Source organism: Haliaeetus leucocephalus, unplaced genomic scaffold, assembly GCF_000737465.1.
Source record: "Haliaeetus leucocephalus isolate CR32 unplaced genomic scaffold, Haliaeetus_leucocephalus-4.0 Scaffold92, whole genome shotgun sequence".
In the NCBI taxonomy this organism is placed as follows: domain Eukaryota; kingdom Metazoa; phylum Chordata; class Aves; order Accipitriformes; family Accipitridae; genus Haliaeetus; species Haliaeetus leucocephalus.
Window position 1 is genome coordinate 1,735,066 of NW_010972528.1, and position 21,863 is coordinate 1,756,928.

The 21,863-nt window shown below is 45.0% G+C and overlaps 1 protein-coding gene across 1 annotated transcript in view; it reads left to right on the forward strand.

Annotated features, from left to right (window-relative positions):
• LOC104841986 (hydrocephalus-inducing protein homolog) overlaps positions 1 to 21,863 on the forward strand; it is a 90,549-nt gene that overhangs the window by 36,278 nt on the left and 32,408 nt on the right. The window contains exons 7-9 of the mRNA XM_010584043.1: positions 1,383 to 1,507; positions 14,314 to 14,515; positions 17,209 to 17,392. Coding sequence (XP_010582345.1) covers positions 1,383 to 1,507; positions 14,314 to 14,515; positions 17,209 to 17,392 — 511 coding nt within the window. The remainder of the gene's footprint in view (positions 1 to 1,382; positions 1,508 to 14,313; positions 14,516 to 17,208; positions 17,393 to 21,863) is intronic.

Genomic DNA, 21,863 nt, shown 5'->3' on the forward strand with positions numbered 1-21,863 from the left:
CAATCCAGTTCTGAGGCTAGTTAGTTGGTGCCTTGTCTTTCCTCCTCTCTCTCAAAAGTCTCAGGTCCAGCGCATAACCATTGTAGGCCCAATGATTCTCCATTAGTCAGTAGCAACGGTCTCACTAGTTGTAATAGGAACAGGTCAGGCCCTTAGTTGCAGCAATATCTCCTTAATGAGCAGAAACTCCAGCAATTTCATTAGCTGTCACTCCTTACATGAAGAAAGATCAGCTTGTGCATGGCTCCAGTTGTTCTCATTATTTTTGTGTGTGTGTGTCACTTTCTCCAATTATGGTAGAACTTTCCAGATCGTGGTTTTAAGGTGACAAATTAAACCACCAGGAAAGCACCAAGACCAGTAACTTTTGTTTTCTAAGTGGGGCTGTACAAGAGCCGTGAAGCCCAGCTGCCATTGTGCAGAAGCATGTTTCATCTGACTTATCCGTAAGCGTTAAAGCACTGAGTTTTGGGTCTATCAGCCAAGAGCTGTTTACCTGGCGACAAATCATAATTGCTCATGTTAAATCCAAAGTACACCACATTTTTATAATTATTTCCAACACATTGCACAGAATTTGTCTGGTGGGCCAAGCAAACAGTTACCGAGCTTGGATTACAACGCAGAGTCCCAGATTGCATTGCTTGCTCCTGTAATGGTGCTTCATTTAGCTAGGGATTTAATCATTCATGCTGTAAATGGTGTCTTGTTTCCATGTCATTGTATCCCTCTCATCTGCATTTGCACTCATTCAGATTCTTCTGGTTGTTCCTTTTTTTAAGAGCAGCTTTCATTGAAAGGCTGATAAAACATGCCCTTTCATAGGCTAAAACAGGATGTTTTCAAGGTAAAAAAAAAAAAAGAATTCTGCAAATTAAACTGTAATTATTCTCTGGTCTTCAAGAAAGACTTATTCTCCCAGCCTGATTTCTAGGCTGTAATCTCACTGGGACAGGTATTGCCTCGACATTTGCATCTCTTGAGGTGAGTTTTATAGGTGGCAGGAAAAGACAGATTCCTGAGGAAGTCAGTGTCAAGCTGTGTGTGCAGATAGCTCTTACCATCTCTGTGCTCTTCAAAAACTGTTCTCTGAGCATATTGCTAGCAGTCAGACTCTTGAGCCTCACTGCAGAGAAGTGGATGCAGAGCATGGGTGAGACCGAGTCATTTTACACCATAGGATCTTCTGAGGGCTGAATCTCTTCAGAAGTGAGAGTCAGTAGCTCTGTTTCTGATCCTGTATGTTCTGTTTTTCTTCTACCAACTGTGGTTGGTTTGCTCCTTGCTTGCACAAGTGAGGTGAAGTGAACTAGACTGCAAAAGGAATATAGTCCTCAAATCTCCCACAATAGTCCTGATGTGTCTTTTTCTCTGTGTTGCAGTCCTTTCTCTGTCGATCCCTCCATCGGGACACTTGGGATTGGTGATGACATGCAAGTAACAGTGGAGTTTCACCCACTGAAGACTGGGGATCACTTCAGATCCCTGATAGTTCACTATGACACAGGTAAGTGCTCGGCACTGCATGGTGCACACTTTGTGCTCTTCAAAACAGAGCCCTTCCTAAGCAGAATAATGTTTAACTTGCTTTGCAAGCTACTTCTAAAACCTTTTCTTCCAAAACCTGTGAATGTTTCAGTGTTTAGAAGTGAGCACATAAGGGGCAAAGGCTGAGTCTGTCCTTGTTGTATATGTCCCAGGTCACTGTGTGCTGGTCCATCCCTGGGGGACCCTGGTGTCAGCAAAGGGTTCTCACCCCAGCACCCCCCGTGACAGTCATCTGCCATCATTCCCTGTTGTTCCAGCCACCTCAATTCCTTCTCCAGGTGTACCTCCCCTGTCCTAGCGTTAACTCAAAGAAAAGTGAAAAAGAGTTGGTGTTTAGGGGGCTGTTTAAGTGGATCCCCTCAAGCAGGAATGAGATTTTTGGAATCCTGTTATGGTGGGAGTTGCTGATTGGAGGAAGGAGAAACCTTGATTCTCCGTTGCAGTGTGCATAGTCACGTGTGAAGTTTTATTCCTAGACAATGCTACGTTTGAAGTGTAACATGGGGAATGTGTGTCTATCAGACTCTTTCAGGTGCCCACTCTCTCTTACACACCTCTGTCCCATATACTGGTTCTCCATTGTCTTGCCACAGACTTTTTTCCATGTTGGCCTCTACCCATCTGCATCCCACACTTCACATCAGGACTAAAGCAGCCAGGACTTGAGGGCTTTTGAGATTTGGCAGGAAGTGCTCGCTGCCTCCTGAGATAGGTGTAAAATTTATGCTAGGGTATGAGAAGCCAAGATCAGGCCACAGAAATACTGTCAACTGCATAAGTCACTTCAGGAGTTAAGCGGGGAAAACTCAAGAAAAAGGTGCGACATTAAAATGTTTGTCAGCCTTGGTTCAGCAGAGGTATCTTGTGATGCTGAACAAGATGCTTTCTCAGTTGCATGAATGCATTTGGTGGGCATTTTCTCTTGCCTGAAAGATAGGTTTGTTTTGTCCCTATTCCTGAACTTCGGGCCTGGGAAGCATGATGTCCTAACCTAGGCGCTACTGTGATGCTTTAGCCCAGCAATGAGCATTTTAGTTGACTTGAGTTTGTAGAAGGTATAAAAATGCTCCTATAACTTCCAAATGCTCTTTGTAGCCTTATGAGTTATCACAGCTTTGTTTTAATATTTTTTGGTTAATGACATATTCACAGAGAACGGTTTATGCTCATTCAGAGAAGCTCATCAGTTAGCATAACACCTTCTTGGAACAACTACTGAAATTTCAGGTAGAGAAGCACAAAAAGTGCCTCATTTGTATGCATATAGAGCATCTACAGGATAAAATTTAGAGGGCTAGATCTTTCTCTGGGGTAAATCAGTAATAACACTAGAGGCTAGGGCTGCAGGGTTTATACTTTGTGACTGAAAAGACTGAATAATTAGGGCCAGGATCTTTCAGGTTTTGAAAACCTGAGTCTCATCAAAACACCTGGTTCCTCCATGGTTAATTTTTGCAAAAGATTTGCATGAATAGGCCATGGAGATCAAACTATCTGCTGGCTCTGAGATGGACAACCTCCCAGGAACATGTGCAGCTACCTGAGAGATGAACCCAGGATTCATTCCTATCTGTCAGTACAACACTGCAGGTTTTTTTTAAATAAACCACAAATTGAGAAGGAAGGCAAGGGAATAATTAAGGGATTATCTCTCTAGCTTTGAAGCATACAAATAAGTAAAAGGCTGCTGAGATTAATTGCTAAAGTGAAAGCGAAACGTTTAATCAATCAGTCTTAAAAGCTGCTTATTGCAGGTGTAGTGCAGAGCACCAGACAATATTACCCAACCTTGTGTGGCAAGCTCTGGCTAATTTGTCCTGCACTAAGTCAGACTCCCTGTGACTCGCATACAAAAAGCACCTAGGTTGCTCTTTCAGAGCCACCACAGGCTGTTTATTATGAAACAGAAGTGCTAGGAGCAAAATGGCAGTTTAGGGTGTTGGGAGGTCTTTTTCTTGCTTTACAGTTTAGCTGTATTGACTTGCTCACAAGTGGCAGTAGTTCTCAATGAATCACACTTGTTAGTGTGACTTATGTAGGGTCAGGTGCATGTTGCATTGCTTTAGTTTTTGCTGAAGCTGGGTCAAATCTGTCCCTAGCATTGCTTAAGCAAACATGCAGCTCTTCAATGTAAGTCACAACCTTCCTTTTGCCTATTATTTGGTTGATTTAAATTGTGTGTCCTTTAGACTGTCCTGGTTAGGAGTACAGGTACTGTCCCCTAGATAGACTGAATATGTAGTGGTAGTCCTGTTGCTACAAACTTTAAAGATGAGTGTGAAGAAAATGTCTTTGCTGCTAAAAGCATAATGATTTACAATGAAAATTTGACCTTCAGTGCTTTACAAGTCTAAACTCCTCTATTTCCCCCATGTACATGTGTCCAGGTGTGAAAAATCTCAGCTCACACTGAAATGAAGGTGACTTGGGATGTTCTGGGCTACAGCACATCCCTATTCATCATCTTAACATCAGATGATGGTATCAGAAGGGGTTTCTGAAGCCTGCAAGCGAAGCACACGCACTGGCTTGGAAAGGGTTCTGCACTCAGGACCACTGAAGGTCTGATTGGTGGCTTGGCACTTCCCAGGTGGCTTTTGGCCCATCCCATGTGGATGTAGGAAAATAAATTTATGGAGTTAAGTCTAGTTTCAGCCAAGTTGGTATTCATAAAGCTTAGGTACTCTTTTAGCTCTCGGGCAGTGCTCAAGTGAGATGCCCAACCTGGTTGCCCCGAGTGCTGCTGTTTGTACATCAAACCCAGTTTGCTGTAGTCACAATGTTCATGGCAACCTGATGGCATAGCCCAAGCTTGACGTGGGAGGGTGAGCTTTGCTCAGGGACACATGGCTAAGGAGATGTGTGACAGCTTCCCAGAGCTGTTCTGGAGGTGCAAAACAAACTCACCAGTCCTGTAGCACCCAGAAACAATAACATGTACGGCAGAAGCTCCATACAAGTAAAGGAGGCTACCAGAGATGGGAGGTGCTGGAGAGATGCTGGGAATTGTGGAAGGAGGATCACTTCTCTACTCAGAGCTCCCTAAATCCTGACTCACATTAGACTCTTGTCTCCAAGAAGTACCTACTGTGGTATGATTGGTGGTCTTCAAGGTGTAGGACCAGATTCTGTGCTTGTCTGTAGGTGCTTGCAGTGCCTGCTGGACCTTGTGGCAAGGAGCTACAACGTGCTTCTGGTCCAGGAGATCTGTTGTGCAGTGCTGAAATTCCTCTGTACAGTTTTTCCCTATCATTTGCCACATCCCTTGGGATCTCTTTGTCAGCACAGGAAACTTCAGTAATTAGCAAAGCCCCACTAAGCTTGTGTGCGACTGACAGGCACTATATATTGAGATGCTTTTATTGCTGTCAGTACTAAGAGTAATCATGCAGATCATTTTCTTTTGGTGGCTCTGTGAGTCTAATGCAGAAGCAAAAGCCTGGGGGCAGGATCTCACCCTCTTTGAGGGGAGAGATCAGAGCCAGTATGTGAATTTTAGGAGACAGCATATCCAAGAAGAGCCAGCCCTCAAGCAGGAACATCTTCTCCATTACTGTGCTGTCTCCTCTTGGTGCAGAGCTCCAGAAAGCAGCTTCCCTAGAAGAGAGGCAACGTGTGGCTCAGGAGTAGTTCTTGGTGGTTTTAGTCCTGCTGGAAGCCTCCAGTCTCCTGCTAAAAGCCTGCTGAGAAACCATCTAGGTGTTTGGCACATTAATACCCTGTTTTTCTTCTACTTCTTGCATGGCTTACTGGAGGGCTGAGAGTTCCTGAGCAGGAGCTCTCCTAAAGCAAATCTTGGCTTGTTTGCTGTGGATCACAGACCCAGGCTCAGAGCATCCTTTGTGACTTTGCACATCTAGGGCAAGGAAGGGAGAACTCAGCCTTGGCTCCTTGATTAATTATTTCAAGGGCAGGTAGAAGATGCGGGCAGTGTCTGCCTCCAGCTCCATAGTTGTCAATCAGATTGAGTTTTCCTGCAGTGGGTTAGTAACTGTCCCTGTAGGAAGTGGATGAAGTAATGCTTCCCCTCCTGAGCCCTGGGGAGCAAAACTTGCTCCCTGCCAAATTCAGGTTATTCCTGTATGGGAGAAGAGAGAGCAGCTTAATATATTTCTTCAGAGCTGGACATGATGTGGAGCTGAGCTTGCCCTGCCCTGGGTCAGGGAGGGGTCTGGCTGCCATTTTTCCCTGCCTCTGAGCTTTCCTGGCTAGCCCTGAACATACGGGGGTCCCCAGCATCACTTCTTCCCCGTTGCTTAGAATCATAGAATCATTTAGGTTGGAAAAGACCTTCAAGATCATCCAGTCCAACCATTAACCATGCCCACTAAACCATGTCCTGAAGTACCCTGTCCACTTGCTTTTTGAATATCTCCAGGGATGGTGACTCAACCACTTCCCTGGGCAGCCCATTCCAATGTTTGACAACCCTCTCAGTAAAAAATTTTTTCCTAATATCTAACCTAAATTTCCCTTGCCTCAACTTGAGGCCATTTCCTCTTGTCCTATCTCCAGCCACCTGACAGAAGAGACCAGCATCCACCTCACTACAACCCCCTTTCAGGTAGTTGTAGAGAGCCATAAGGTCTCCCCTCAGCTTCCTCTTTTCTAGACTAAACAGCCCCAGTTCCCTCAGCCACTCCTCATAAGACTTGTGTTCCAGGCCCCTCACCAACTTGGTTGCCCTCCTCTGGACATGCTCCAGCAACTCAGTGTCTTTCCTGTGAGGGGAAAGTAGTGAGGGGCCCGAAACTGAACACAGTACTCGAGGTGCAGCCTCACCAGTGCCGAGTACAGGGGAAGCGTCTTGCTAGATGTAGGGCAAAACATGGTCACCCTCATGTTATGTAGCACTAGGCTGTAGCTTGGAGAAGCAAGCCCTGGCCTGAGATGTTTCCTCCCTGGTAGTGTCCCTCTAGTCTCTCCAGTAGTCCTCTCCAGTCCCAAAGGCTGGCCAACAGCCAGGTACTTCAGCTGGTCATGCTAAGGGGATTGCTGCAGGGAATTTTGGTACTGAGCATGGGAGAGCTACCATGATGTGTGGTTTGGGTTGATGAGTATCTGCTTGTGTGGACTATCTCTGTGGCTGCTAGCCCTCGGTGTCTGGAGCAAGCGTGATTAGCAGGTCTGTGATCTTTCCCTTCCTCTGAGCCAGCATGGATGCTTGTAGGATAGATATGATTTCTTTGGGGCAACGTAAGAAGAAAAATAACACTAAAAATTTCCTGGGTAGATCTCAACTGAATGGGAATCACTGTACTTCGTGTGGCAGCAATGCTTGGGGTTACAGGGGGGTATTGGAGTTTGATGTGATGTATTAGAGCCATTTGGGTTTGGTGAAGATGATGGGTAACTACAGAACTGGGTGTGCTTGACTGGCAGTGGGGGAAGCAAAGCCTGTGCATCTGTGATAAACTGTAGTGGGGCTACCTCTTATTGCAAATGGGCCAAGGGGAATTGTCAACTGTTTTAGTGACTGTTCAGCTCCTGTGTGAATCAGTATGGGGTTGCCAGCTGGGAATGTAAATGAGTTGGTATGGTGAATCCCTTTCTGCAGGTAAAATTGATGCTGAGTTTAGCTGAATTGGCTTATTTTGGTAAATGAGGCTACCCATGCAAGGGCTTGGCAGTGTGTCAGTGGTCACTGTACACTGGAAGCTCATTAAATCCTAGCCCTGGTTGTTTATTGCTGTTTGAGGCTGAACAAGTAACTGTAGCAGAGCCAGCACCTCTGAACATCTCAGCTACCCACAAGGATAAAGCATCTGAGAAAAGCACTGCCTTGCTGTGGCATTCATCTGTGGGTTTGTGTAGTCTTTGCAGAGGTGGTTGTTTTCTCCATAGCTCTGTTGTCTTTCCTTTAAGAACCCCCTTTCTACCAAGGGTCTTGTCATCTGTCTTGCAAGGCTGGCATTGCAATCAATGGCTTCCAGGAACTTGTTTGAAAATGAAATGAAAATCCTATTGATTTAGTCTCTAGATCAAGCCTTTTCCTTTTTCTTTTCTCTTCTTTGTAAATCCACGGATGGATGTGGATAGGCAGCAGGGCTTAACTGAGGTTTAGCCCTTGTTGTGTTGCATTTTACATTCCTGAGATCACTCAAGTTGCTGAGTGCTCTCAATTTGTACTGACTTCAGCCAAAATGGAGGAGACTCAGTACTTGGCTGAGCAAACTCACTACCTCGTTAGATATTTGAGTTGTCCCTGTGTGGTGCAGGATACCAGGGTGGGAACACCAAAACCATTTTTTGATTTTAGTCTTAGTCTCATGTGAGTGTGTTTACAGGGGCTCTGATGTTGCTGTGAGTAGCATTAAGTTACTGTTGAGCTAAATTCATGGCAACAGACCTGAGTTTCTGATGGCCACCACTTGTGCCACTGCTATTCAAGTCTGCAGTTGTTCATCTTTGTGCAATTCTCCATTCCTTCAATGCCAGGCAGATTTATAGTAGCTTCTTACAAGTGTTAAGAGATGCGGAAATCTGCTTCCTAAGCAGCAGCCTCTTTTGACTCCAAGGCTTCACTGTAGTGCACTAACAGATGTAATTTCATTTTTGTTTGTGTTTAGTGCTGGCAGGTGGTTAGAAATTATTTTATTCTGTGAGTTTTAAAAGAAGATCTTGTTTCCCATGTTATATTAAGGTGTAAGCCAGACTGTGGTGCTGTAGTTATTACAAGAGGCTTCTCTAACTTTTCCTTGGACTATCAGGCATTTAAAAACTTTGTAAAGGGATTTTTCTTTCTCCTTGGTGGTGAGTGCAGATTGTGCTTTTCTTCCTTCGCTTGTGAGAATTCCCAGCAGTATGGCTGGTTTCTGTTGGACTTCTATGTTCTTGTATGTCTGTTTCAAAGTGAGTGGAGGGAGGCATATATTATAGGCCAGAAAAAGTGTAAATAGCAGTTTGTGCAATTAGATGTTGAGTTTGTGTCTTAATAGTAGCAGCGCTGCAACAGAATGAGGATTGGTAACTAATACTTTATACAACGGATTGGTTATAGGCTTTTATAGTTCAAATCAATTAGATTGATGGGTGAGTCTAATTGGTCTCCCAAGTGTTTGTTTATGTCAAAACAGCTAATGGGTAACAACTGTTTCCTGTCTTTGTTCCCCTTTTCTAGAACTGCATGTAATAATGATTTTTTTATATTGTTTTAGATAAGGTTGTTCTATTCCTTGCAAACAGAGTATGGCCTTTGCTTCCTCCCCAGGGCCTTGTGTTTCAAGGCAGATGATCTGTCACTTTGAGGGTAGATGAAGGGGAATTAAGTTCGTGCGTCATTTGTGCTTGAGGGGTTTTTTGCGCAGCTTTATAGTTCCACAACTACGTAACACTTCTGACAAAAACCCTGCTAAAGCAACCCACGGAGTTGACTGCATGAGCACAGACTGGGACATGTGTACTAGGAGGGTCGTTTGAAGTTAAAAATCTCCTTTTGGCTGTTTTGTTCATCCCCAGGTATGCACAGAAACAGAATTCCATGTGATGCTGCGTATCCCATTTTTGGCACATGAAAGAGTTCTGGAAGAATGTGGTTTTCATCTCTTTGCAGGTCATCCTTGACCGCAGCTTGTCTACTCTATCATCAGTGGAAATCACTAATATGTTCTTAAGTGTCATTAACTCTGGATGCGTTTCAGGGCAGAACTGACCATTCATTAGTCTCCTTTCCTTGTGGATCAATCAGCATCTGCTGAGAAGTAGAAGAGCAGCTTGAAGGGTGATTGATTTATTAAGTGATATATTGGGCATGTCTTTGCCAGGCAATCAGAATGAAAGTTCCTGCACTATTTTCCCTGTGGGCCAAAAGCAATGTTTCAGCCAGTCAGGTACCCCAGTGTATCATTACCATAGTAGCAATAATGATTAAAAATAGCTCGTGGCATCCTGGATATGCAGCAGTGCTGTCTTTCATCATCCGACGGTTTCATTGTCCTTTCCAGTACATTCTGCGAGGCTCCTTCACGCTGGGCAGAACAGAGCCTCTGTGCTGGCTCCCATATATTCCTGTGCTGGAGTATTTCATCTTGTAAAAAGGCAAACAGATCTTCCTAAGGAGGGTGAAGAGGGGGTAATGGGGAATACTTTGGGTGGTCTGTTACAGGAGGATGCACAACAAGGAGCCTGACTGAAAAATGAGATGACTTTCGAAGTGCAAGAGAGCTGTCTGAAGAGCCTGTGACCTGTCCTGTAGACCACTGCTGTCTGGTCATTGCGTTCTATCTCCCTTTTCATCCCCATCTGTTGTCTTACGTTTCCTTGCAGTGCTTTTGGGGTAGAGACCCTCTTCTTGCGATGTGCTGCACGGGCTCAGTGGGTGCTTTGCTGAGGGCTGAGCCATGCTGGGGAATTCTGACTGTTAACAGCAATAACTGGCAAGAGTAATGATTAGGATGTTCTGAGCTTTGTTGTAGCCTGGGAATGATTCTTTAGAAACATGCATGTTAGCAGCAGCAGTTATTTAGTGGTGAGGTTTATAAATGAGCTGCTCTTGGGGCTGGAGTAAATAATGTGATGGTTTAACGAGGTCTGAAGGTAGCTCGTGAACACTGCCTCGGAGAAACTTAAAAATCACTGTTGCTGCTCTGCATTTTGCTCTAGTGCTAGCAATGCAAGCGTGGGGATGGACAGATGGCCTTTCTCAGGCTGCCATAGGCCCAGCACACCTCGTAGGTGATGCCGTTAGCTTCCCGACAGTGAAACAGCTCAGAGCAATGCCCCTGACTCTGATCTAGTGGTAGCTCTGTGGGAGACACAGTAAAAAGCTTATGGTGGGGAGGGCTGGATCCAGCTGTAGGTGACTTCTCTAGCTTTCCAGAGATTGCTTTAGCCTGGTGAAGTGACTGACTTCTCCCCTGGTGAAGTGGTAACAGCAGGCCTTTGCATGCTGTTTGGAAAACAAGAATATGCCGGCAGCGGTGAGGCAGTTGGGTATGATAGTAGCAGGAGCAAAAGAATTACCTACCACAGATTGATATGGAAGTACAATAACACCCTTTTGAGTGAAGAGCTCTGCTTTCATTGCTTGCTTGTATTTTCAGTGAAAAGCAGCGGGACCTTTCTCTCTTCAGCTGCATTCATAGAAGAGATGAGAGCAAGGTACAGTCTTCTGAGGGGCAAATGAAATTAAACTTGCTTTCCATGCTACCCAGGAATTCCAAATTTGACTGTCATACACTCCTAAAAAGATTTAAAACCCAAATTCAGCAAAGAGGGAGTGACAGGGATAGAATATGTCTCAGTGAAGATGAAATGCAGCAGGGTGCTGTTTTGTTTCTATTCAGTCTAATCGATCTGGCTATCAGCTTTGGAATATTTAGAGCAGTAATCAATGGAGGAAAGTACTAGCTGTTGAATACTAGGAAAGCGTTCGTCGTAAAACCCCAAATTTGTTTTGAAATCTTGTTCAAGGGTTTGCTCATCCATTCATGGAGCTATACTTTCAGGCTAAATAAAATTTGTCTTTCTATTCAAGAACAATTTGTACTGCTCTGAAAACTATTCCCTCTTGCACTAGGATGACTGTGTAGTATTAGAAGAATTCAGAAAAATGTTTTAGCTGATCTGTAAATTTCCTCTTTTCCTGCACAACAGGCCCCACAGAGGATGACCCAATGCTAGATTTCTTACTTGAAGATAGTGAAAAGTTATCATGATGTGCTAAGATACCTGTGTCCATAATCATGCAGATGGATGGTGGAATAAAACACAGTGGTGTTTCTGCTGTGTCAAAGAGCGTTGTTCATGAGGGCACAACCCAAAGCATCTGCTTTAGTGCTTTTAATTTCAAGGTCAAGCATTACTTTGTTCAGGTTGCAGAGTGAGAGTTGTGTCCTACCATCTGTAGGAAATGTTTCAAAAGCATGTAAGAATGAGAGAATTGACAGCTTGTAATAAGATCGTGTTGTGTAAATAATGATAGGGCAGATATATCTGGATTCAGTAAATGTGCTTTTATGGCAGCAAAGCATCCCAAACTACGCACCATGGACATTACCCTGTCAAGTGAAATACCTAGTGCTACATTGCTGTTACAGTACAGAGATTTTTTTTTTAAACTTATATATTAAACAACCAAGAGTCTTAAATGAAATGTCACATCTAATTTGGCACCCAAGACATGAAGTCTGCAGCCACCCTTTGCCACCCCTGACAGCTCCGGTCTGTATCACTTCATCTGCCTGGCAGACAGATCTCTGATTTCCTCCTGACTCACTGGCAGCTGTGCATGCTCTACTGTACTGAGCAATTTGGGGGTTTATATATTCAGCACGATGCCAAATACTTCTCTTTGTGGTAGAAGGTGCTCTGGTAAATCCTCTAGCCTTCAAAAGAGTCCTCGGTGCCTGCAGCCAGGAGTGTAAGGGTGGCTGTGTCCCCAGCTCCTCTCCAGGAGAGCAGCAATAGGGGGATGTTCAGCAAAGCATGTAGAAACAGGCAGTGCATATGCTTTCTCCCTTGTTAGCATTCTTCTGAGCTGGAGGCTTTATTCTCATCTTTGTTTAATAGCTTCTGATGGTTTTCTCTTTCAAGAATTTGTCCAGTTGCTCTCTGGATTTAGAGCTGTTAGCCTCAATAGCCTCCTACGGTGGTATGTCCCAAAGGAAAGGAATATTCCCTGGAAAAGTACTACTACTTTTGTGTAATTTCTGACTATTAACATTATTTCATGCTGTCAGGTTCCTGTTTTATGACAAATCATGATGAATTTTCCTTAGTCACATTTCCCAGGCCATTCATGCTTTTTCAAACCTCTCCCATCTATCCCCCATATGATTTCTACGTTGAGGAATCCTATTCAGTCTTCATATAAAAGCTGCTTCATACTTTTAATCATTCTTTCTGCCCTTCTCTATTTGATTTCAAATGCTTCAGCTTGGTTTTTGAGATCAGAACTATACCCAGTATTTCAAGACCCACATGGCCGTGGGTTTAGACAGATGATGATACTTTTCATGGTGTTTATTTTGTAGTATTTTGTTGTCTTGATTGTTGTAGAGCATTAGCTCATGTTTCCATGAACCTGAGCTGTGCACATCTCCCATTTCTTGGGTCCTGATTCCTCTGTTTGCCAATGCATGCTGAGGATTCACTGGAGAGGAAAGGCAATGTTTATAAAGCTTACCCACAGCTAACTCTTCTGAACTTCTGTTATTTTTGTATGTTAAGTTACCCATTATAGAAAGCAGATTGTCCCATCATTGGAAACATTACTGTTTTTATTGCAATGTAACTCATCTCTGGCCACAAATCCCTACCACTCCAGACTCCCTGCAGAGCAGAGAAATTGAGGTTATACAGGCATGAAGGCTGAATTCTCCATGTGTGAAGATGAATGAATGACTGTAGAGATCCACTATTTTAAGGATAAGCCCAAAAGAGGGGGCTCTCTCTTTATCCCAGAACGAATGCGATTCTGCCATGTTGTGTCTGGCTTAGGATTTAAGGAGTCCATCCAGCTCTCTCCTTGTGTTGTTGCATGGTAGCCTTTTAAAGACAGGTCCAGCCACTGGCTGCTTTGCTGTAAGCTGTGCAGTGAGGAGAAGGCTCTGCCTTTGCGGAGGGATGCTCTCTGGGATATGGCCAGGTTGCTGCACTTGTCGGGGCTGGCTCTGATGGAGTTGGTACTAAAGTTTGAGCTCAGCTGACTCACAGGAGTTACTTGGTTGGGAGGAATGAAGGTTTGAAAGCCCTGGAAATGAGGGAGCCTTTGGTGGGAGTCTGTTCTGGAGGGTGAAATGCTGGCAGGTACTCCAGCAAGGTAATAAGACTCTTGGTTGGTTAATATGTAAGTTGAAAAAAAAAAAAAAAAATCTCTGTACTGTAACAGCAATGTAGCGCTAGGTATTTCACTTGACAGGGTAATGTCCATGGTGCGTAGTTTGGGATGCTTTGCTGCCATGAAAGCATATTTACTGAATCCAGATATATCTACCCTATCATTATTTACACAACACGATCTCCAGTCATTAATCAGTTGATGTGCACAGCCAGGGGCTCTCTCCTCTTCAGCTCAGTCTGAGGTGGAAAGCAAAGATGTCCTTGCTCTGGTCGTTGAATAGTTTGAGAGTACTCAGTGTGGACTTGCAGACTTGGGCATAAGCAACAGGAATCAGGCTGCAGAAATGGGCTTGCAGAACTGTAATGGGCAGGTTGGCGTGCGCTGTGCCCCACCAGTCTCATTTTGACATATCTTCACAAACCCACAGCAAGTGACGGCACTGCTTCTACAACACAGTGAAGTTCTGTTCTGTGCCCCATTCTGCTGTGGGCTGTCACTTTACTTGTTCCTCTGAACCTCCCTTTTCTGCCTGCATGCCCCCAGGTATCTTTACTTGTCAGCAACAAGGGATGAGGAGAGAGACAACACTGGTGGTGTGCCTGCAGGAGATCCTGGGCTAGCTGTGGCTGAGGCGGGTACTCCTCTGGGTCACCTGAATGACTTTGATGCAGAATTCCCTGTGACCTGAGTAGGATAGCAACCCAAAGGCCACCTGGGCACATTGGAAAAATCTTCCTGTAAATACTGTCACCTTGGGGATAAATCTCTACAAACACACCCAGAAATAAGGTCCTTAATGTGGTGTCCAGGACATCTTCATGCTGTACGCATGCAGCTATCAGGCTGAGATAAATGTACTAATCTGTGGAACTGCTAATATAGCTAAAAGCTGTAACACTTTCTTCTGTTACCTGTGGTTTGCTCTGTTCCTTGTACTTCCATCAAGTGAGATGAGCAAAGACCCCCCCTTTGCTTTGTTCCAGGTGAAGATATTCACACAAGCCTTTATGGAGCAGCTGTAGATGTCAACATCAGGCTGGACAGGAACTCCTTGACAGTTGAGAAGACTTACCTCACGCTGTCAAACCACAGATCTGTGGTCATCCACAATCGGAGTGAAATCATAGCCCACTTCCAGTGGAAGGCTTTTGTTACTCAGGAAGAAGAGGACCAGCAGAAGCTGAGGTTTGTTTGAAAGATTAATTTCAGCAAGATACACTGCCCAAGGGTAAAACTATCGTATGGTCTCAAGGGGTATTGGTGCTTTTGAATGGTTTAGGACAAGTAAACTATCCATGGCATCAGGGTATGTGTCCCTGGGCTTCAGGGTCATTACTCAGCACTTCCCATTCCACTTCCGTCCATCTCCATCCACTCCAGCTGAGGATGATGTTTTGGGGAGGAAAGGTTGAGTGCAATGACTGGATTTCTTCAGAGAGCAAATTTGCATTTGTGGGAGCCACAAATCACTGAGGTCCAGAGATCCCTGGGCTACAGAGGGTCCATGAGGCTGAGGAAAGCATCAGCACTCATTAACTGGGACTGCGTTGAGTAGTAGCACTTAACATAGCTGCAGGTAGCGTAACTATTATGATATTCACTGCAGTTTCTTCCACTCCAGGTTTGATAAGATGGCAGGCTTCTTTTCCAGTAATGTGCAGGGTAGAGTGCTTCATTGGCCCTGAAAGTTGAGGCCAACTTGCTGTAGGATGTTGAATTGCCTTGCGCTGTCCCAGTTTCCAGCACAAGGTATTTCTACCCTTCTTTAGAGACTGGGAAGAGTTTGGAGGTGGAGGGTTCTGCAGGGAAGGTAGGGCAGCACAGGACTTGGAAGTGCGTTTGGGCTTCAGCAACCTGTGTCTTCATGATGGTAAGAGATGGGGCAGGTTCTTCAAAGGGTGTCTTTGGTGAAGCTTTGGAATTCCCACTTCGGGCAGCAGAGAAATGCTTAGAGCCCAGGGCAATGAATTGGAGATTTCACTTAAGGTGATTTAGGGGGATCCTTGTATGACTTTTCAGACTTGGAGGGATGTAGGTGTATAGGAGTTAGTCTGAACCAATAGCTGATCAGGAAACTGCCTCAAACTGGAGCACTTTTTAAGGGCTTCTGAGCAAATAAAGTTCAACATAATTAGGTCAGAAATGCCTTGAAGGCCACAACTAGTTTTCCACTGTTCTCTATTTTTAATTACACAGTGTGTGACTTCCATGCAAGCTCAGTGTGTTAAAAGAAAATCTCATGACCTTTTCTTAGTACTTCCCTGGACCATTCCTTTACTGTCTCTTCCTACCTGTCTGTCTCAGACTGGACCTTGAGTCATCCTCTTTCCCCTCAGAAGCAACTAGGTTTCCCCACAGTGAACTTCAACCTGATTTTTTTTTTTCAAATTACATTTGATCTCATGCCAGTTTGTGTCCTAGACTCTGACCAGGATATTTTGTTCTGCCTTACTTGCAATCTTAGGGATGGTTGTAGCTCCAAGGCCACTGCCTGCTGTCAGAGAAGCTTTTGAGATCTCAGAGCAGAGAGTACTTTTTCATGAGAGGAGGCACTGCAGGACCCTGCACTGGGATGTGACCCAAAGAAGACCTGGATCATTAGAAGGTCTATCCAGGGGTTTGTTCCGTCTCCCTCCCACAAGACTTTCTGGAATGTAATGGTGGAATTATTGTCCATTGGAGGTTGAGTTGAGGGTTGCTCATCTCAGTGGCTGGAAGCCTTCCTCAGGGACGGCATTGTAGGTCAGCCATGGAGAAACATTTCCCATTGCACCCCATGGGGAGCTAGCCAATGCAAGCATTTTTGGCACTGGCGACAGCATTTGCCCAAGGCTCTGTCTGTGTGCAGCTAGTAACATCCATGACCCTATTTCCTTTCTAACTGTATTTGAATTTAGCTGGGTGATGATCGCTATCCTGTTTATACTACATTGCCTCGATTTGCTACTTATAGAGCCTTCCATTCATCCCCCCAGAGTTGTCACTTGCTGGTTTTTCATAGCCAGGGGACTGGAGCATGAAGGGGGGACAGCAATATGCCACTAGGAAGCAACTGCTCTGTAGCAGTGCTCCCTCCTCATCTCTTGGTTGTGATCTTTAAACACTAGAATGATTTCTGCTACAACTACCAAGGAAGGGAAATATTAACTGTGTCAGAGCTCTGCAGAGAAGGCCAGAAAGCAGGAGAAGGTGGTTCAAGGCTAACCTAAGGGTTTGGATTCAGAGATGCTGGTCCTGACTTCTTTAATGGGTGATGCGAGGCAAAATCGCTTCGCCTCTCAGGACCTCTGTTTTCATGCATATAAAACCATTAATTTCACCGGAGTGATGCAATTCCTGAATTTGTTAGTTTGATTTTAAAGTGCTCTGGGATCCTCTGGTGAAAGAGGCAGTATAGGGAACAGAGAGCAGATATAGTTTGCTTATCTCTGCAGGTCCAAAAGGGAAGAAAAAAAAGTGATGCTAGTAACCTGCAGCTGAAACCCAGCTGCTTCTCCTGTTCCAGTGAGGCACTGCAGTGGGTGCTCCTTCATCTTTATCTGCATCCCCCAAGCAGCTCTATAGTAGGAAAAGTCCCTGGTGGTTGGTGGATTCTCCATCAGTTGTGGCTTTGAGCCAGAAGGCTCTCTTGAAGGCTGCTAGCATTGAAAAACCTCTTCTTAGCTTGTAAGTGTGGAGTAAAACTACCTGCCATGCCAGCGAACAAGAAGGTGATAATTTGATCTGTTTGGGACCCTGTGGCTCGGGGTGAGCTCCTTGCTGAGCTGCTGCTGCTGTTCCTCCCGAGTGCTCTGCTGCCCCTGCACTTACATGACAGTGTCTGCAAATATGTTGCTTATTACATTATCTGCTTGGTTTGCCTCTCCCCATGGCTGCAGGCTGTGTCGCATGCTGCGGAGGCAGGAAGAGGACAAGATGGATTATTTTCTCGAGGAGTGCACGGTGGACCCCACTCTCCGAGAACGCCTTTCCCTTCTCTCCCGCAGCTTCCAGAACCAAAGGGCGAAGGTGCAAGGAGACTCCATGCTTTTCTCTGATGATATTTTCACCATTGAGCCAGTGGTAAGTGATAGCTGAGAACCTACCTTCCTCCTCTTCCTCCTCAAATGAGGTCACTTGGCAGATTACTGCATCAGCTGGCTTGATGCGCTGAGAGAAGACATCAGGTTTCTAGTGAGGCTGGGAGAGCCTGTTGCAAAAAGCATTTCTGAACTGCGGGCTCCTGACAGACAGCAAGAGCCTGCCTGAAGCTGAGCTCTGCTGCTAGGGCTATAAATTAAGGGCACTTAAGTGTCCTTACAGTGTTCAGAGGTATTGATTATTGTATTTAAGGGCACACCTTACACATAGTGTATGGGGATTAACAAAGGGAATTAGAGCACTGTCAGTTGCCATATTGACCTGAAGAATTAAATGGTCCTCTGTGGAAAAGAGGCCAAATTCAGCCTGAGTTTAATCACGGAAATACAAATCTCTTCAGGTAATCTCAACTTACAGCACATCTGAATCTCCCTTCCAGTGTCATCTGTGAGCCTGGACTCAAAGTTGGCAGGTTTAAATGGACTGTTTGAGTTCTCTTGCACATAGGTACAGAGAACTTCTTGTTTTTCTGTTTATGCAAGCAAAACCCCATGTCCTTCAATCAACCAGAGCCCTGATTCTGAGTATTTGAATGGTCTGAGATGAAGAATGCCTGCTGTCTGAGCAGTACAAAATCCCTTCTCATCTTGGAGTAAACCCTAGAATAATCTCAGTCTCTTCTTTCTTTTAAAATAAGTGAAACGAATTTTTTTTTTCCAAGGAAGAGGATCATGTTCTCTTCTTGGTTATTCCTATAGCCCGTATAAGGCTGAGAGCCACTACTGTCAGCACAACTGCAGTTTCACACCCCTGTAGCTGACAGCAGCATGATGTGACTAAGACATTGTGTCAGAGCAGTAGGAATATTGTGGAGAGTGGGAGCTGATCAGATGATCATTAAGAGCATCCTGTGGTGTGTCAGAGCTGGTTTTGGAGCATGTCCCAGGGTTCCTGCTTCATTACAGTCAGACTTTGTCTCCACAACTAGCTTAACCTGCTCTTGAGCTCCTGAAGTGCATTAAGGTGAGGTCCAGAAGTCTGGCTGCCCACAGTACTGAGTCCTGGTACTCCGTGTAATGATGTACGGACATAAAGTGTAGCCTGGCCTCAAGTCTTGAGTGGAAACCTTTCCTAAATGTCTATGTTAATGTTACACAGTTTGCTGTAGGGCTGAATATAAGCGGGCTGCTACATGAGTCTCTCCCCTTTTGTCTTGCCCAGCATTATCAATCTTTTTATTTCCATTAATTCCATTATTTATGGAACAATCAGTTTCACATTCAGAGTTTTGCTCATGTCTGTCTTCCCCCCTGGCATATGGATGTCTTTACATTAAATGATAGTAAGTATTTTCTCCTCTTCATCAAATGTAGAATCTAAAAATCCACTGCCACTGACTTCCACAACCTTCTTTCTGGTGACAGCACTGTAACTTCTAGCTTGCGCTGCCAGGTGTATCTGCTGGAGAGGCGCCCCCCAAAGCTGGTACCTTGCTGCTGCAGGCCTTCTGGCCAAAAGTGGCTGCTCTCTTCTTCCCACCTATTGCCCATGATGTCTGGGAGCACCCTATAGAAATAATCAAACCCTTGCAGTGAGTGACTGCAGGAAATAATTGCTTCCAGAGGTTAGGAAGCTGGTGGAGGGATTGTAGTCTTGGAAATGCTTTCTGGGCAAGGACGGCTTTACAGGGTTTGTGCAGAAGCTTTGCTGTGTAAGTGGACCATAAGCCGCCAGTATTTTCAGGTGTTGCTATCTGTAGAAGTTTGAGCAGGTCATTTCAGTCTGTATAGGGTTAACTTGCTGATGAAAATAACAAGAAAGAGGTGGCAGTGATTTTGGATTTACCATGTGACCATGAACATTTTGAGCAGCCATCCAAGCCTGTGGGAAACAAGCTGTTATGCAACTCTGACTTTCTGAGCGCATCTCAAATTTGATTTATTTTTGCAAATACATGTGATACGTCAGCAGAAGCAGCTGTGATAGAAGCCCAGGTGGCTACCAAAGGACAAAGTCCTTGCTTTTTGCTGCATCCTCCCCACCAGAGCTTAGCTGTAAGTCACATTGCAGACATGTGGGAGCTGACTCCTTGGAAATGGAAACCAGAGGAAAAGGAGGACAGGGATTTGTTACCATTGCACTGACCTTGACAAGTCATCATTGTCCTGTCATTGCCTGGTAGTGACTCCTCAGTATCATGTGTTATCTTTGAGCCAATAGAGGTGGTCTTCAAGATGTCCAGGTTATGAAACTGCTACTGTTGTTGATCCTGAGGTTGGGCCAGGAGGTAACAGTGTTGTTTGTTCCTGCAAATCTCCATCTCAGCTGGGGAACCATGCTGGTCCCCATCCAAATGAGAGGTTACTTCAGTTTTTGGCAGAAGGCACCATCTCTAGTGGGAGCTGTGGTCCATCCCACAGCTTGTTGTGAGTTCAGTTTTATTTATGGAAAGAGGCAGATGTTAGCTTTGGCACTGCCTTTCTCATAAGTGCCCTGAACTAACAGGATGCACTTTGGGTGTCATTTTGGTACTTCTGTTACCAGCTCTGTCTTCGGGGGTTTTTTTTGTCTGCTTTGAGCAGCGATTTCCTTTCTGTAGATCGCCTTCCCCCTCTGCAAAATGAAGTAGGTGATTTGGCCAACAGTTGGTGGTGCCCAGCTTTTCAAGACCAGCTATTTCTTATTCAGGCTGGTGGAGCCTCATTATTTAGGGGCTGAGGGAGGGGAAATAGGATCTGCATGTATTTCTGGTTGGGCTTTTCCATAGAGATCAGTTCTCTAGCTGTGAGTCATGGTGTGCCATTCCCTCCTGTATCATGTTGCTTTATGCTGTGGCAAAGCCAGGGTACAACAGTTTTTGTGCTGTGTCATCATACATCCACTGTCTGTATCTTATGCCACCTGCCAGTTGTAGCCTGTCTGAGGCTGACATTAAGCTGGAAGTGTTGCAATATCACATTCACAGCACTGCATAGTTTTATTTCTGTCCTGGTTAGCATCCACAGTAGTTTTCCATGGTCTGACTCAACTGCTGTCCTATAGAGAACATGTTAGTCCAGGCAGACCCCTGGCTCCTGAGGTGTCCTGAGGCTAGTACACATGTAGCAGTAGCCTTCAGGGGTGGGTAATGAAGCATATCCTTTTAACCAGCAGTTCTTTTTTCCCTGAGGGGTAGCAGGAATGTGAGGAACCTCCTCATCAGCCTATTTCAATTTCCCAGGAGAAATAACTCACAATTTCCTGGTTTTCTAGTCTGACACACAGCAGTAGTGAAGGGAGAAATGACAACAGTTTCCCAGAATAGTTATGTCTTCAAAGAATTTGGTTTAGCCACAGAATAGTAGAATAAAATGTAACTGATTATTTTTTCTTGCCCTCTGCTTTGGAGTCAAACAGTCTGGCTTATAGCTTCACTGACAATACAAGGAAGCTATCTGTGGACATACTGCCAAAAGTTTCTGTCCAAATACATTGAATCCTGCAGAATGGTGATTTTATATCAGGAGCTCAAGAGGCTTGAGTCTATCAACTGCTGGTGCAGGTTTTCTTGGGAGTGGGGATATGAGTGCAAGGCTCCAGTAAAAATGCATTAGGATTGTTCCAGAGAGCCGTGCTGATGCATATAAAAGGATGGGGTTTATCGCTAGTTCGTAGGCTTGTTTCCTCTGGTGCCTTAGAGGAGTCTCATCTGACTGTGCCTTGGGATCCAGCAGTACCTCAGATATATGGAGATATGTCCCTTGTCAGGATCTTTGTGCATCACTGAATGGTTTCCTGGAGCATGGCAAGACATCATCCCCAGCAAGGCGGGGTGTGTGTGCTGCACCCTCACCCTCATCTGTTTACGTTGTAAAAGAAGAAATTACATCAGCCCGAAGCTCTAGGCTCCTTCCCGCACTGGTTAATTATACAGTGTACAAAGAGATCTCAGCAACATTGCCGCAATCACTGTGGTCTTGGTGGTATTGAGCAAATCATCCCACTGGGGACTCATTTTCACTCCCTTGCTGTTTGGAGATGTAACTTGCAGTGTTCTCCCAGGTTTTGCTGGAGATGTATTTTTTTGGTGCAGTGCAAGTTCACCATTTTGATGTTTGGTTTGGGTTATCTTCGGCCAGGATCAAATTCTAGTGTCAGACAATTGCCATGCAGACACTGACCCAGCCCCGGTTCCCCTTCTGACAGCAACGGTGATGCAGGAATAGCAGGAGGCCAGGACAACTGGGGCTTTTTGTGTCACGAGCAATGTCTTTCATCCCATGTGGAGACCAGCAGGCAGCTGGAGCAGATTGCAAAGCCCTGATATTGCTCTCCTGCCTTCTGTGCCCACTTGCCCATAAGCAAGAAGGTGCAGAAGGAGCCCTGGACAGTGAGTCCCAGCTGGGATAGCCAGCTCTCTGACAGGGCCTTACCTTCATTTGTGAGGTGGTTTCCAAATATCTTCTGCAAAGAT